Source organism: Notolepis coatsorum, assembly GCF_963971535.1.
Source record: "Notolepis coatsorum genome assembly, chromosome: 17".
Lineage (NCBI taxonomy): Eukaryota > Metazoa > Chordata > Actinopteri > Aulopiformes > Paralepididae > Notolepis > Notolepis coatsorum.
This window is the reverse complement of record NC_140181.1, coordinates 89,175,940-89,187,874: the sequence shown is the minus strand read 5'-3', so window position 1 is coordinate 89,187,874 and position 11,935 is coordinate 89,175,940. Positions and strand designations below refer to the sequence as shown.

The following is an 11,935-nucleotide window of genomic DNA, read 5'->3' as shown; positions in this document are numbered from 1 at the left end:
TTTGTGCCCACCCTCAGTACACCTAGCTCAATAGCAGTCTTCCTGCCTAGCAGTGGCTCCCCTCGTCCCTGTATTACAGTGAACTCTGTCTCAGTGTCACACTTTCCCACCTTAACATGACATTTGAATATACCCATTACTGGAAGAGGCACCTTGGAAGAGTATGTATACAGCGGTTTGTTAGCTGCCTTGGTAGAAACACACTTAATATTTTTACTCTTAAGCATTTTCCATATGTTCTCATCTACAATGTTACTTGATGCACCTGAATCGATTAACATAAGTAGATCTACTCCCCCAACATCAAACGTGACCCTCTCAGTATTTGAATCATCTTCAACCACAAATGCATAATCTCTGTTCCCAGTGTTCTGGTCCTCAGTTTCAACACATCTCACAGTCTGTCTTTCTTTACCTTTTGATTTACAGACTTTTGCATAATGGCCTTTTCCATTACACTTCCTGCATGTCTGTCCTTTTGCAGGGCATGCAGAATCGTTGGCCAGATGATCCCCGTGTCCACATCTGTAGCACACTTTATCGGATTTGGATTTCTCTTTTCCTTCTCCACGATCTCCACGAGGCGATGGTTTCCACTTCTGGAATTGGCCCTCTTTCTTGAAGACACGGTTCACCGTCTCTCTCCCCTCAGCGCCGTCACTCATCTTCATCGCCGCCATTTGCAGCTCCACTCTTTCATGCTGCGACGCTATTTCCAACGCACGCAGCAGCATAAGTTGTGGTTCCTCCAGTAACTTTCTCCGTACATAGTCCGACGTGCCCCTGCTCAGCACCGCATCCCTTATTTGATTGCTAATGTCTGCAGCAAATGCACAGTCTCTGGCAGCCTGACGAAGCCTCGTCACAAACTGCTGTACAGTTTCACCTGGTTTCTGTGATACTTGGTAGAAAGCCTGGCGCGCAAACGCAGTGTTTACCTGCGGCACAAAGTAGTCATTTAGCGCCTTAACAGCTTTGGCATAGTCCGTCGGTCCTCCCCCGTCGGGCAATGTAGCGAATATATCTTGTACGTCTCTGTACCTGCATGATGTAAGAGCATAGCCCTTCTTCTCTGTCTCACTGTGGCGTCCACACCGACAGACAGAATCATCCCTTTCCCGTCAGCGTACAGCTCAAACGCCATTAGCCACCTGGTCCACCTCGGTCCCAGTGTAGCTGGCTCATTGTAGCATTCAAACTTCGGCATGTTGTCCATGTTCTCTTCTCAACACCGTGATAACTCTACTCTTCGGAGTTTATCCTTGTCGCCATTGTTAGATATTTAGTATCTCCTCATTTAAGAACGACTCAGTATTTAAACAATAGTCTTTTTATTGCATCATCCGTTCTCGTGCTCCAGCACTCGACTTACTCTCAGTCTGCAAACTCTGGAGTGAACGCACAGCGTCAGCTCCTATGACGTAACCACGTAACAGCGTGGTACGTCCATACACAACACTCGTCTCTGCCTCCGTTCCTTCTTCCTTGTCTGCATACTGTGTTCTCACCTTCATCATCACCCCCAACCGTAACACAATGGGCACATCCTCTAGTTTTCGCCACTCAAAAGGTAATTTTAGCGTGATGTTTTCAACTGTGGGGGCACATGGTCAAGTTTAACCATTGAAAGGGCACCAATGGGCACGTCCTCTAGTTTTCTCCACTCAAAAGGGCACTTTAGGTTTAGCGTGATGTTTTCAACTGTGTGTTAAATGTTAAAAAACAGATACTGCTGTAATATAAAGTGAAATTCTACTATGCCTCAATGTATCAACTTTAAACATACACTAAATGTTAATGTTAGAAATGTTAATTTCCATTATTTCCACCATGTGCAACATTTCCTAAGAACAGCAATGTCCATTCTATCAACTCCAAATCTGTGCTATGAGCTCAATTCTCCCGGTGCATGCAGAAGTCGAATTGCTGTCTTGTTTTGGATGAATGAGTAGAAATGAAAAATGGAAATCTTGTTTTATTAAAGTAGTTTTGACATGTGATATAGATAAAGATATTGTTTCATTGTGTATTGATTAACTTTATACATTTGCGCTTCATTACTTTACAAAAGTTATACTGGCACATGGGTCTAATACAGCAATGGATTATGGGTAAATGCAACATTAAAGCAGTGCCAATGTAAGACTGACTTTACATTAAACGAATGACAATAATATAGTATAAAGTAGGGTATTATTTGGACTAAAGAATGGTGTTGTCTCACCATACTCGCATGTTGAGGGAGAGCACCATACATTATACACTGAGAAACCACGGCCGAGAGTGAGCTCTCCGGGAACAACCCCACTTTGCCTGACCGTTTTTTTGGCAACCATCTTCCGGTCTCACTTCCTGTGCTAACTGTCTAATCTACACTGCTGCCACGTGTCCTGTCCTCATGAGGGGAATTGCAGCCATTTTGTATAAATAAATAAAAAATACGGGAAAATATTTTAGGGTGAGAGAAGGTTGAAATACGGGAGAATCCTGGGAAAAACGGGAGGGTTGACAGGTTGACAGCACAAGCCAAGAAGGCAGCAGCTCACAGTGTGACACCCGGCGCACTGCATTACAGAGGTTCCTCAGGAGGAGACCTCTGATTAAAAAAGACCCAACTCCTCTCGCCTTATGATAATTTCCTTTTAACCGTCTTCAAATGCGATTCTTCAGGCTTACCTTCAAGTGCTTCGTCGACTGCTTTTGAATTCCCCTCAAATATATTGACTGCGATGCTTTGTAAATATTCCTGATCTCTTTTCTGAGGGGATTCTTCCAACGCGCGCAAGAAATTACCAAAACTAATTTTTTTCATATCAAGAGCATACGAAAATAGTCCGCCAGTGCCCCCTTGTCCTCATCCTTGGAATCCCTTGCTCTGTACTGTGTTGCTGATGCTGGGGCACCGCGCGCTCACCGCCAGCCAATCGCGTCGCGGGATCACGCGAGAGGGAGGGAGGGAGAGGGAGGGAGAGGGAGAGGGGGCTCGGAGGAGCAGCACGAGCCAAGAAGGCAGCAGCTCACAGTGTGACTCGCTCTCTGTCCGCCTCAGACACCCGGCGCACTGCATCACGGAGGTTCCTCAGGAGGAGACTTCTGATTAAAAAAGACCCAACTCTCGCCTTACGATCATTTCCTTTTAACCGTCATCCAATGCGATTCTTCAGGCTTACCTTCAAGTGCTTCGTCGACTGCTTTTGAATTCCCCTCAAATATATTGACTGCGACGCTTTGTAAATATTCCTGATCTCTTTTCTGAGGGGATTCTTCCAACGCGCGCAAGAAATTACCAAAACTAATTTTTTTCATATCAAGAGGATACGAAAATAGTGCACCGAGAGGAGAAGAGAGGGAGGTAGACGGGGACTGGACCGCAGTCCGCAGCGACCGCTCCACCTCCTCTCTCCCCGCGGCGAGCTCGTCAGCAGGACGGTAGCTACAGCCGGCCAGCCAGCCAGCTCACATTAACCCGAATACCGACACGCCTCAAGTATCCCTCTCGCCAGTTATGTCACCAGAAGTGGAAGACGACAGCCAAGGTGAGTGCAATTTATGACCCCAGACCCCCGTCATAAAATGCTGATAGCAATGGTTATTCAATTGTTACCCCTTTTTTTGTGTTTGCATCTAATCTGTTGTGGTTACATTTTGGAATGTTGGAGCATCCTTTTCCCCCAAGCACAAAAAAAGAATCTTCCAAACCAAATAACTTCTGTTTATCCCTTCTCACTTTCTTTCTCACTCTATTCCATTCTATAACAGTATTTCATATCAAAGTTGAATAAATTGGCTTAGGTTGCTAAACCTATTAAGTCAGTATATTAATAATAATAATATTAAGAAACAGCTGGTTCTGACTCACCTAGTCACCTGTGCAGCTAAATTTGGCGCTGCACTGGAATCACATGTCATACTTTGCAAATATAAAGGATTGTCACCCCCTTTTTAAATATAACATATAAGCTACATCATGGACATCATCACCATTAGGCCAATCTCTCTAAATAACATGTACATTAGGCTGCTTATTGAAGTGGTTTTAAAGGAGAGACCTGCAGGTTTGACTTTTATCTACTTGCCACCCATAGCCCTGGGCAATGTTTATTTCCAGGAAACCGCAATCTCTGTGACACTGGGTGTCACCTATACAACGCAAGAGAACAGGTGCAACTGTTGTGTTAGTTAGAGTGTAGGTTTACCTCAGATGGTTCGCCCAGGTGTAGGGTTAATTACAGGGCAGACAGTTTTGGAGGTGCCACCTTCCTCATTATCCCTTCCTCATGCTGCACCCTCCCTCTGCCTTCCCTCCTCTTGCACACACCCCCTCGAACTGCTCAGATCTGGATGAAACTGCTTTGCTGTGCATCCGCAACAGAGTGGCTGACATTGATATCATGGAATGGCACTAATGAAGTGACAGACTCTCTCTCTCTCTCTCTCTCTGTGTGTGCGTATGTGTATACAGAAGCCTATGTGAAAGGGAGAGGAGATGAACGCTTTGTGTTTGACTGGCGGAGCTAGACACTAGACAGACACCTCAGGTTGCCGTACCGCAGCGCACAAATCACAGTCTCTAGGAGGGAGAGAGAGAGAGAGAAAATGCATAAAGTCAAGAGTGACGACGACGACACTCTCAGAACTCAGATCAGATGACGACGCTCTCGGATCAGTGTGATTGGGGAAATATATGACTGCAACACAATTCAGCCCACGTGGCCTTCAATTTAGCGCAATCCCACGCTGAGCTGCCACATGTAGACATAATACATGTTTGGTAATGATGTAGCGTAGTTGTAAAACAGATGTTTGGTCTTGTCATCACGGCTTAGTGAAGGATTCTGACGCTGTCCCGACGATGAACCCAAAACTCTTATCTCTCTCCGTCTGTCTCTACCTTCCTCTCCATCTAGGTTTGAGTCTCTTGTTTGCCTGCCGTACACCTGTCCTAAAGTAGTATGTTGTTATTGTTATTGTTTCCTTTGGGGTTGTGTGGGGGGGGGGGTTCTGAAATACTGTCGCAATTGTGTCTTGGCCTATCGCCAACTCATCTAATATGGTTTAGGGTTGTACTGACCCCCACCCCCCCCCCCTCCTGTTTCCGTCCCAGATGACATTGGCCTCTCTCAGGTGGAGAGAGGCGTCCTGTCCGCTGAGGAGGAAGGCGGTGGTGGTGGGGTGGCCCGCCCTCTGGTGCCAGTTCCTGGCGAAGGGGCGGTATGTAACGGGGGCGGAGGAGGGGAGGGCGGGCTGCCACCCCTGCAGGTCCAGACCGGGGCCGTGGCCACGGCGGCGGCGGCGCCGGTGGAGGAGAGAGAGACCTGGACCAGACAGATGGACTTCATCATGTCCTGCGTGGGTTTTGCCGTGGGCCTGGGCAACGTGTGGCGGTTCCCTTACCTCTGCTACAAGAACGGAGGAGGTGAGCTTCAGGAGCAGCGCCCCCTCAAGTGTCAAGTTCAAGTTTCAAGTTTCTTTATTAGTTGTCATACAAAATGCTTTTTCCTGTTCTGCTCCTGAGAGTGTGCTAGAGATAAAAATAAAACTGATAAGTAAAAAAAATAGAAGTCAAAAGTACGTAACAAGTGTAAACAAAAGTGTTCAAAACAAAAGTGTTCAATATACATATATATATATATATATACAATATAGAATACAGAGTAGGGGAAAAAATAGTAACTGAGTTACAATACAATATAAAGTACAAAGTACAATGCAGAAATGGGATGAGGTACAACTTAGGGTAAGGTGCAATGAGGTATGAGTTGTGTAGTGCAAATCTCTTTACCAATAATATAAATATAAAGTGTGTTAAAGTGGGTAAAGTGGGTGCTACAGTGAGTTGTTTATTTAAAGTGAGTGTGTGCGTGTGTGGATGTGTGTGCTGTGAGTGTATTTGATGGTTTGTTACATAGTGTTATTGTCATTGAGCATCCTGATGGCCTGGGGATAGAAGCTACTTCTGAGTCTCTGTGCTTGCCATGAGACTCCGGTATCGCTGTATGCCTTCTCACAAACACACAAGTGGCACTACAACACATACACACTGATGCAGCCGGTTCGTTCATATCAAGTGTGACCAGTATGTGTCCATTTTGGGGGAGAGGGGACTGTTAGCTGATTAGTTACTGCTGAATATAAAATAATTCAGATGAGTACACCTACAGTGCCTCAGGAGGTAGAGCAGTTGTCTGGTAATCCGGAGGTTCCCGGTTCAATTCCATCTCCTCCCGGGCAGCGTGTCGAAGTGTCCTTGAGCAAGACACTTAACCCTAACTGCTCCCAATGAGCAGGTTGTCACCTTGCATCGTTGCCTCTCTCGTGTGAATGTGTGAGTGAATGGGTGAATGTGAGGAACAAATTGTAAAGCGCTTTGGATAAAAGCGATGTATTAATGCACCATTTACCATTTTTATTTACCTACGTCCTCTAAAATGGTGCTATTATGTTTGTAAAGGTCATCATAATAGTCCATGAGTGACAGTGTCAGAGATATTATGGTTTTATGACTTTTGGTGTTAACTCGAATAGCTTTCATTCAAATCTTTTCAAATTTGCAGTGCACATTCATGACCCCTAAAGGATGAACCCTATTGATTTTGCTGACCCTGTGGCCTTTCCTCTAGTGCCACCATCAGGCCGAATGTCCAATTTTCAAATGAGTTTTTATCTCCTGGTCCATTAGTCATACAGTCATGAAACATATCCAGAGACGTGTCTACCGATACCTAGACTTTGCCATAAGGACCTATGAAGTCGGCCATATTGGAATTTCCACTATCTTGAATTATTGGGAAAAAAACAGACTTGCTATGTGAAATCTGTGGATTATCCTCAAATGTGTCATTTAGATAACCGATAGGCCAAACCATATGACCGCCAGATCCAATAGAATTTCTGGAAAAACGCAGAAATTGGCACTGTTCACACACTTCAACATGCTGCCCGAGTGGAGCGGGAATCAAACCCGGGAACCTTCCAATTACCAGACCACCGCTGTACCTCCTGAGCCACTGTCGCCCCCAATAGCAAGGAGGCCTGTGAAGTCTTGAGTTATCTTGCCTCATGGCGGTGCTATTCTCCTAAAACAAAAACACGGCCGTTAGAGGATACACATCTAGTTACTATTCTTTAATACGTATTGAGTCCAACGTTCACGCATCTAGTTACTATTCTTTAATACGTAGTGACTCCAACCTTCAGACATCTAGTTACTATTCTATAATGCGTAGTGAGTCCAACGTTCGCGCATCTAGTTACTATTCTTTAATACGTAGTGAGTCCAATGTTCACGCATCTAGTTACTATTTAATACATAGTGAGTCCAATGTTCACGCATCTAGTTACTATTCTTTAATACGTAGTGAGTCCAACGTTCACACATCTAGTTACTATTCTATAATGCGTAGTGAGTCCAACGTTCACGCATCTAGTTACTATTCTATAATACGTAGTGAGTCCAACGTTCACGCATCTAGTTACTATTCTATAATACGTAGTGAGTCCAACGTTCACGCATCTAGTTACTATTCTATAATACGTAGTGAGTCCAACGTTCACGCATCTAGTTACTATTCTATAATACGTAGTGAGTCCAACGTTCACGCATCTAGTTACTATTCTATAATATGTAGTGAGTCCAACGTTCACGCATCCTAGTTACTATTCTATAATACGTAGTGAGTCCAGCGTTCACGCATCTAGTTACTATTCTATAATACATAGTGAGTCCAACGTTCACGCATCTAGTTACTATTCTATAATACGTAGTGAGTCCAACGTTCACGCATCTAGTTACTATTCTATAATATGTAGTGAGTCCAACGTTCACACATCTAGTTACTATTCTTTAATACGTAGTGAGTCCAACGTTCACGCATCTAGTTACTATTCTATAATACGTAGTGAGTCCAACGTTCACAGCAGTCCTTTTGCGAGAGTAGGCGTCATTCTTCTTGTCAACAGTGGGATCTTTTTCGAGTTGAAGCTCTTTGTGTTCCGTGGCACCGGATACACCTCCGATACACCTCTGATACACCTCTGATACACCTCTGATACACCTCCGATACACCTCTGATACACCTCTGATACACCTCCGATACATCTCCGATACACCTCTGATACACCTCTGATACACCTCTGATACACCTCTGATACAGTTGTAATTAAAGGAGGGAAGGTAGGAGGAGAATGAACAGGGGGGAGAAAGGAGGAGTGAGGTGCCTCCCGTCACAGAGAGGGAGAAACAAGAGGCCTGCATGACTCCGAGCACGTAGCCCTTTAGAAGCCCCGCCTCCCTCACATGGTGTCACTTGACCTTTAGAAGCCCCGCCTCCCTCACATGGTGTCACTTGAGCGTGTGTTTGGAAAGTATTCAGCCCCCCCCCCCTCACTTTCCACATCTTGTGTTGTGGGCTTCATTTAAAAAGGATTAGATTAAAACCTATGTGTTTGCCATCAGTCCACACAATGCCCCATAATGACAAAAGGGGATAGTATTTAGGATTTTTAGAATTTTATTAAAATGTTATATTAAGTTTTTAGGAGTTTATTCAAATTGAAATACGGTAATACCCAAAATAACGTCTTTGTACTGCATGCGACGAAAACTGCATGGTGTTTGGCACAAAACCACATGGGACTTAGTGTAAATGTATTTTTAAATTCAGCCTATGAAACAAGACAATGTGTAAAAAGATGAAGGGGGGCTGAATACTTTCCAAAGGCACTGTCTGTTGTTCAGTCCTCCTTTATAGGCCCATTTTGTAAATGTTGCTTCAGTGTGTGTGTGTCTGTGTGTCTGTGTGTGTGTCTGTGTGTGTCTGTGTGTGTTTGTGTCTGTGTGTCTGTGTGTGTTTGTGTGTGTGTGTCTGTGTGTGTGTGTGCGCGTGCCACTGTTCTCCTTTCTATGAAATGGCTCCTTTACTTTCTCTTTCTCCTCCCACCTCATCCACTCCCACTCATTTAAACCATAACCTCTTCCAACCTTTGGTCTTGACTTCTCTTATCTTTATTGAGGTGTTTGAATGAAAGTGAGCGTGCCTTCTGTGTGTGTGTGCGTGTGTGTGCGCACACAACTTCTCCCAGTCTAACCCCCCCCACCCTCCCCCACAGTGTGTCTTGTGACCCGTGGCGCTGATACCCACCTTCTGGTATCATGTAACAATGGCCTGCCTCACACAGCCCCCCCCCCCCCCCCTCCCCCCTGCCTGGCAACACAAAGGTGCTTTCTCCCGTCCCGCTTATGATAAGGGGGCATATGGACATGTCACACAGTAGCTGCCCTGTGCCCCCCCCCCCCCTCGTCGGCCCACCTGGGCTCTGTGTGTCCTTGGCAAACCCAGGGGAACGCCTAGTAACACAACATGGGATAAAACTCTAACCTGCTGCTTGTTTAAAACAGACAAACTCAATTAGGCAGATATAAAACTGTACGTAGAGGAAATTCATATTCTGGAGGTCTGGTGTTTTTTTGGGCGGGGGGGGGGGGGGGGGGGGGGGGGCTTGGCTGGTTTTAGGCCTGATGTGTGTGTGTGTGTGCCAGTTATGATTTGTGGGGACTGATGTAAGCCTGCCTCATAGACCTGGCCAATATGTGATACAGCATGTCAGCAGAAATTAGTTTCTTTCCTATCAGTCATTCCTTCCACTGCATCTCTCTCTCTCTCTCTCTTCTTCCCTCTCTCTCCTTCCCTATCTCTCCCTTTCCCTCTCCTCCCTCCTCTCTCTATCCCTTTCCTTCTCTGTCTCTCCCCTCTCTCTGACTCTCTCCGTCAGACTCACTGACAAATGTTTCATTCCTCCCACTGCATCTCTCTCCTTCCTTCCCTGGCTCTCTCTCCTGTATTTGTCCTCTTTCCTTCGCTCTCTATCCTTCCCTCTCATTCTCCTTCCCTTTCCCTCTCTCTCCTCTCTCTCTACACCCCCCCCCCCCCCCTCTCTCCGTCAGACTCACTGACAAATGTTTCCTTATATGGCTAGAGCCGCCCGCTTTCTGTGAATGAGCGGGAGAAGGAGAGGGACTGAATGAGAGAGAGAGAGAGAGCATCACCACCACACAGTGTTGCAGCGTCACCAGCTCAGTGGTTTCATTCTGCGTGATGTCTGTCCCTATCACGCTCTCCTCTCTGGAAGGTATAGCGTTCACGTCTCCCTCCTCCATATACATCCGTTTACCCCCCCCCCCAGCCCTGTATCTCTGCGTCATCATTGCCGCTGTGTGTCGCGACTCCTCCCCCATCATCTGCTCGCTAATGTCTTTGGCATCAGCCAGTAATACTCTGTATTCATACCTGGCATGTCACTGGATGCAGGGTTGTTTTCTCATGAGGGGCACACACAGTGAATCGTCTGTCTGTGTTGTTTTTATTTATTTATTTATTTTCTAAATCTTATGTAAGCGTCCCACCAATTATGGCAATTGGATCAGCGTTGAGTCACAGATCCAATGCAGCCTTTTGACCCCACGTCTTGTTTTTCTGAGGGGTTTTTATATTGTGCATTTTTCCAGAGTTATAAAACAGATGACAGTGTTCTGTCTGTAACAAAGGGACACCGCCCGGAGTAATCCCTTCACTTTGTCTGTTTGCATTATTTTGATCGTCTCACTGCCGCTACCCGCTATAGCCTGCGTTCTCTAGGACCTTCCCCCTCAAGGTCAACGACAACCACAAATGTCGAAACACTCGAGGAATGAGAGGCAAGACGATATATCTCTCCCACTTCCTCCATCAATGCATCTCTTATCTGTGGTCTACTGGCCTTCTGTTCTCCTCCTCTGTGGCCTTCTTCTCCGTTTTGCCCTCAATCTGTTCTCCCTCTTCTGATCCGTTTCCTGTCAAAGGCTTAATTTGCCTGATATGGATTACGTTTGCATTAAAGGGTGAACGTTTTGCAAATTTTTGGCCAAAGATAATTCAAAAGCCAGACTCAAATGCACATGAATTCAAAGTTGATAGCATACGTTTGTAATGTTTTCTGTACAAATGTTGCTATTGTTTGATAGAATACCGCTATGCCAATAGTCCTTAAAAACCTCTGAAAATAATTAGCTAATGTAATTTGTCATAAAAGTGCAAAATGTGTATCATGTCCTCTCGTGACCTCTGGGAACAATTTAACCCACAGAAAAGTCTATCGACCATATCCACCTGCAGTTCGAAAGGAATCCTGACCTGAGCGTGACATGAGATCTACATGGCTGTCGTGTGAATACAGTCAACAGACTAATGACTATTAACCTTTATATGAATAATGTCTTTATTATATTTTGTCATGAAATAATTATCCATGGATACAAACAGTACTTCTGACTGCTCTGTCATATTGAACCTCAGAGATTTCAAACCTTTATTTAAACTCGAAAGGCAACTGAGGTTTCCCTCATTTACAGTCACGGCGAGTGTACATACAGAAATAAGCGCAAAAAAAGGCATATAAAATAATAAGACAACAAGGCGAGACAAAAGTAAGGATAACATACATGAAAATACGTCAAACTTGATTGACAAAGGTCTTAAACTCTGCAACAGAGGGGAGAATCTCAAGCTTTAAGGACTGTTCATTCCATGAGCTAGAGGGCATCATACTGTAGCAAGATGCAGATTGACCCTGTTCTGAGTAAACTAGAGGGACCTTAAGGACCAGACAGATGAAGTGAGATGCTCTCTGTGTTCTGCCCCCTGTCCTCCTTTGTTTAGAAACACAACATTATCAAACACATTCTTACTCTCTCTCTCTCTCTCTCTCTCTCTCTCTCTCTCTCTCTCTCTCTCTCTCTCTCTCTCTCTCTCTCTCTCTCTCTCTCTCTCTCTCTCTCTCTCTCTCTCTCTCTCTCTCTCTCTCAAAATTATAATTTCCCCTAATCCACTTAGAAATGCCCTTTCTTTATGTTGTCACAAACTAGGAACGCAGTTGATTGAAGACACAACAAATCCAATGG

At 45.1% G+C, this 11,935-nt stretch overlaps 1 protein-coding gene across 1 annotated transcript in view; it reads left to right on the top strand.

Moving 5' to 3' along the window:
• The first annotated feature begins 3,065 nt into the window (after positions 1-3,065).
• LOC311243882 (sodium- and chloride-dependent creatine transporter 1-like) overlaps positions 3,066-11,935 on the top strand; it is a 34,994-nt gene continuing 26,124 nt past the window's right edge. The window contains 2 exon segments of the mRNA XM_084333259.1: positions 3,066-3,536; positions 5,105-5,416. Coding sequence (XP_084189385.1) covers positions 3,506-3,536; positions 5,105-5,416 — 343 coding nt within the window. The 5' untranslated portion in view covers positions 3,066-3,505.